Here is a 5,579-nt window from a genome sequence, read left to right as displayed (position 1 = left end):
TTAAAGGGGTCAAATTTGACCCGAGGACAACAGGAGGGTTAAAGCTAAGAGCTCGTAGGACGAATGTCTCTAACTTTTATAAACCTGTATCATTGACATTAAAATGACAGCCTGTATTGTCCCGGATGTCTTCTGTATTTCAAACAGCTGTCTTCTTGTGCACATTTAAGGCAACATCCTCTTTCCGTGCTAGAATTAAGATAAATGGCAATAAAAATAGCCCCAAGGCAACAAGCATGGGTCAGGTGGACAGCTGTGTTAGACTGATTAATGAAGAGGAGAGAATAATCAATCAGGCAGTTCATGGCTGATTATCATACGCCACTGTAATCACTAGAGCCCAAAGAAATGCTGATTTGGGCCAGCGGGGAGAAGATGGGGACGGAGCTAAGGAAACAAGCAATTAGCATTTTTTCCTTATTAATAATAATAATATTACAGTCATTTCTGGCTGGTTTAAACAACTTGTTCACTTTGTATTTCCTTTGGAACATCGATCAAAACACAAGGTTGCATAAAGACATTCACATGACACTATCTTCTACAAATTCCATTCATGTGCAACTCATTTGCATTAGATAAATGCAGCCCAGATTGTAATATTGATAATATTAATACATTTTATTTAAAGGCGCCTTTCTCAGAACTGAAGGACACTGTACAGGCATACATAAGAAATTTAAAAAACTAGTATACGACAATAACAACAGAAAAAAAGGAGAGCAATGGACATTTAAGTGGAATAGGCAGTTTTAAACTGATGTGGCTGAAATGGTTGGGGGGGAGGGGGGGGGGGGGGGGGGGGGGGGGGGGTGGCAATGAATCACAGAGTTTCTATGTTGGGGTGTTGATGAATTCCAGAGATGGTGGTGAGACAGGAGGAGGGGACGGACAGGCGTATGGAGGACGAGGATCTGAGGGAGCGGAAGGGAGTGGGACGCTGGAGGAGATCAGACGAATATGGGGGTTGGGGGGGCGAGGCTGTGCATGGCCTTGAATGCAAACGATACGGAACTGGACCGGGAGCCAGTGGAGCCGCTGGAGGACAGGAGTGATGTGGATGGAGGGGGTTTGTCTTTTTTGGAAGGTTTTATTCCAGTGCAGTTAGGAGTGTGACAGTCGTATAGTTACTAATGCATTTGTCTTATGATGCCATCAGAGTTTCCTTACCTTACAGACACATTATATGACCAAAAGCCTACAAAGTGGGGATATGGAGTTATGAAAGCCTGGTCATTGCCCAGGCAACGGAAGGCCTCACAAAAGAGTTGAATCATTGGATTTTTTAGAAGTGAAGGGGTTTTAGGCATGATAATACGTCTGAAATATCTCAACAACTAGTGGATGGATTGCCATGAAGTGGTATGCACGCATCAATTGTCCCCTATAGTGATATCATCATAAGTTCAGTGATCGCTGACTTTTCCTCTAGCGCCACCAAGAGCTTCACATGTAGATAATTTTGAGTGAAATGTCTCAACTATTGAATTGATTGCCATTCAGTTCGGTTCAGACATATAGGATGAATTGCAATCACTTTGTGTTAAAGTTCCATTCATTTTCATTCTAGTTCCCATCATCTTCAGCTGTACTTTGTTTTAGTGCTAATTAGCATGCTATCTTAGCATGCTATCATGCTAAAGATAACCTTTACATGGTGAACATTAAACCTACTTAACATAGGCATGTTAGCATTGCCATTGTGAGAATGTACTACCTACTCTACCCATGCATATTCAATTTAATTTAATCTTTTCCATCCCTTTGACCAGTGCTAATTAGCAACCTTAGCATGCTATCATGCTAAAGATAACCTGTACATGGTAAACATTATACCTACTTAACATAGGCACGTTAGCATTGCCATTGTGAGAATGTACTACCTACTCTTCCCAAGTACACTATATTAAATTTAAGATTTGAGTTTCCTAGCCTTACATATACAGTATGCTCAATATGAACAGTTGCCAGGGGAAATTTTCCACATATGTTCCATGCAAATGTTTTGTTGCCTTTAGAAATTTTAATAGAGGAAACCATATTGGCGATTGAAGTCAAAAGGTTTGATGTAACCATACTGTGTTCTAAATCCCATCATATAGGCTTATATAAATTAAGCATGCTATAACACATTTTCTGTTGTGCCTCTTTCTCTTTCTCTTCCTCTTCCTCTCTCTTCTTTGTCTTGCTGTCCGTTTTCTTCCAGGCTGGAAGTTAAATCCAGTGGTCAGCGCTGTCTACAGCCCCGAATTCTATGCAGGTAGGAGGACATGCCCTTCTCCATCTGTCACCATCCCCTTTGTCATTATCTTCCTCCTCCTCATCCATTTTGTTCTTCGGTTTCTTCGACATCTTCATTTTTCTCCCCCCCCCGCCCACCCAGCATCACCCCTTCGTTTTAACCTTCGCACCCTTTCTCCTCTGCTTTCCTTCCAAGCAACCGGGAAAAGTCTGTTATACCTGGGGAACTATGCTGACTCTCACAAATGCATCAACACACTGCCCACCCCCCCCCCCACCCCACCCCCACCCTGTCATTTACCATGGCCATTAGGGTAAAATTTGCCTGGATTTTCGTGATAAGCGCAAGAGAGACGTATAAAAGAGTGTGGCAGAGGAGAGGAGGAGTGAAGGGAAAGCAAAGGACAAAAGCGAAAGAAATCTAATAGTCCATTTCTGCAAGGACATTAAAAGGTGTGAAATATATTTTGTAAATTAAAATCAATAGTTTCAATTTCTCCAGACAGTCGTTTGCTTAATTCACCCCCACGTTCTTTTAATTACAAAATGGCTGTATCGATTTACCTTTGTGTCACCTTTCCAGTATCCAAAATGCCATTAGTGTGTGTGTGTGTATTTTGCATGGATGTGCACATGTGCGAGGACTGTATGAGATTTTTAGGCTTCTTCGGTATTAGTAATTTGTGCTGTTATGTTATTAATAGGTAATGGTTGCAGCTGTTCATATACAGGCCAGACCCTGATCTTGCGGTTAATTGGTTCAGATGTTCTCATCACCAAATTACCACAGCAAATATCTCTCTAAACTGTCCAAAAAAATACATTTTGGAGTTGAATATGGGCAATATACACAACCAACATGTTCTTAGAAACTACCAGACGGGATGTGAACAGTGGTCTCTCTTGAGTAATGTCAAAGTTAGATGACAACTATACTTTTCTTTGCTTTTGAGCAAGCATGGCCGGTGTCTTGTGCACAGCGAGATATCGCAAAACATAAGCTATAGGAAGATATAGGAAAACATAAACAGGCCATTTTTAGTATGCATGTGTCAGTAGGCTTCAGATTTTAAGTGAAGTCCTACCATGTCTCGAGCTGTTCTGAACATGCAATGCAAAAGTTTTTCACTGCTTCAGTAAATAGGACGGACCTTAGAAACAACATGCCATGTCGTGCTAGGTGTATGGCATGGCAAGTCCTAGTCCAAGTCCAGTCCGCTCAGCTCATAGACAGCAACGAGCCAAACTAACTTCAAAGTCTGTAACATTGTGCACGGTTCAGTAAATCTAATTCCACAGTAGGGAGATCACTTTTTGCTTCCTTTAACTTGCAGAATGTTTGTGGTAGGGCACTCAAATGTTGACACCGAGTACCCTCATGTGTCTACTACAAATCGCAATGTTTTTAACTTCTCCAACTAGATCACATAATTCATTATTTTATGTCAAATGCAAGGAGTGCCATTGTTAGAACCTACCCCACTACCAGGGTGTCTTGTAACACAATCTTGGGTAAATTTGAAGAGTGAGGTTGAAGATCTAAAAACCGAGACTACACCACAAAATATGCATCTATGCAAATTTATTGTGCATGTGCCAACACTAAAGCATCTTCCTGTGCTTCACTAAGAACAAAAAGAACTCATCACTGACGGCCAAATGAAGAACAGTGTCAGTGGCATGGATCCTAATGTTTCTTAACTTTCTTAAAGAACTTATTTTGATATTACCTATGAATGTTATACATACAAATGGAAACCTTGTTTGAAGCAGGGGGGTCAGAAGTAGCTCATAATCCACTTAAAATTACAAGAAGACGTTTGACAATTAGTAAACACGCATTTTCTTATATGGTGTTTCCATCCATCCCCACCCTTGTCAGCCAATGCTAAGCTAGCTAGCATGTCACCGTCCCCAAAATAATAAAGACTTTCCCAAACAAATGGTCTGCCATGTGTACTACTGAAGTAGCGACCTGGACAGTGAACAGGACGAGTACTCGAGTCCGGTCTTGGACTCTTGGAATGGGAAACCCAAAATGAGTGTCTTGATACTGTCATGCATAAGACCTTTTTTTCTGTCCTGGACTCGGTCTGGACTCAGACTCGAACCTCTTTGGACTCGGTCTTGTCTTGGACTCAAACTTTTTTGGACTCTGTCTTGACTTTGACTCGACTACTCCTTGTCTTGGACTTGTCTCGGCCTCAACTAAGGTGGTCTTGACTGCAAGTCCTGAGTATAACTGACTTCTTGCAGCTTGAGTGTTAGCACCCCCCTGTAGTGTTCAGAGGACGAGCCCCTGAAGGACTCCACTCAGTGTTAGAAAAAACAGATTCACCTTTTTTAATAGTAAACCAGAACTTGTTTGTAGCTTTCCTACATCACATCCTGCAGCCAATCCAAATTGAGTATTCACCCGGGCCAAGTCCTAATGAGTCCTAGTTGTACTCTACCTGTATATGCCAAGCAGTCCTTTTCATGTAGACCCTATGGAGAGCAGAGCAGCGTCCCTGCGACTTTAAGGGCAGCCAGGCCACTCAGCCCTAAAATCAAGGCGACAAAAGATGAATAGGAACAATTACCAGCCTCACTCCTCTCCTTGTCTCTCTTTGAAAAACTCTTATCCCTCGGCTTAAACCTTCCATTTTTCATCAGGTCAATGAATGATTCACTGTTTCTATTAGCATTTTATTAGATCTCCTTTTTGAAGAGATGTATAATTAGGGCTGGATATGGCACCTCGATCTCTTTCTCAACCTTCACTCAGCCCAGCTCTCAAATTAAGCTTTGTGTAAGTCGACCCAATTAAGATTAATGATAAATTAATAACAACACCAGTGCAATGGCTCCCCTCCGCTGCAATCCTCTCTTTATTCATTTTATCTTCATATTTCTTTCCACACCTGAAAATGGAACACCACTTTGTACATTCTCTCCAGAATTCAAGTGTTAATATGAACAACACCATGTACTTATTACTACTGAAGAGGTAATTGTGCATTATTTCTTGTTTATTTTTTTGAAGCATCATCTTCTGTTCTCTCTCTCTCTCTCCAGTACCAGGTTTTCCCTACCCAACAGCCAGTGCAGCAGCAGCGTACAGAGGAGCCCACCTAAGAGGCCGAGGACGGACCGTGTACAACACATTCAGGGCGGCGGCTCCGCCCCCCCACATCCCAGCTTACGGAGGGTGAGCATTCTTCCTTGCTCTTGTCCTGTTGTCATTTCTTCCTCAGTGGTCTCTCCTTCTCTGTTTCCTTCATGCAATGACAACTCCTGAGTCTTTGTGCTGGGAGGCAGCGGAGCGGTGCATGCCAGCCTCGCCTCACAACAATAAA

The 5,579-nt window shown here is 42.2% G+C and overlaps 1 protein-coding gene across 1 annotated transcript in view; it reads left to right on the top strand.

The window, feature by feature from the left end:
• rbfox1 (RNA binding fox-1 homolog 1) overlaps positions 1 to 5,579 on the top strand; it is a gene marked incomplete at its 5' end in the record, with an annotated part of 164,360 nt that overhangs the window by 106,758 nt on the left and 52,023 nt on the right. Inside the window, 2 exon segments of the mRNA XM_032537557.1 lie at positions 2,207 to 2,260; positions 5,299 to 5,431. Of these exon segments, the coding sequence (XP_032393448.1) occupies positions 2,207 to 2,260; positions 5,299 to 5,431 (187 nt within the window).

The sequence above is a fragment of the Etheostoma spectabile genome, chromosome 15 (genome assembly GCF_008692095.1).
Source record: "Etheostoma spectabile isolate EspeVRDwgs_2016 chromosome 15, UIUC_Espe_1.0, whole genome shotgun sequence".
Classification (NCBI taxonomy): Eukaryota; Metazoa; Chordata; class Actinopteri; order Perciformes; family Percidae; genus Etheostoma; species Etheostoma spectabile.
Note: the sequence above shows the minus strand (reverse complement) of the source record. Positions and strands in the feature narration are given on the sequence as shown.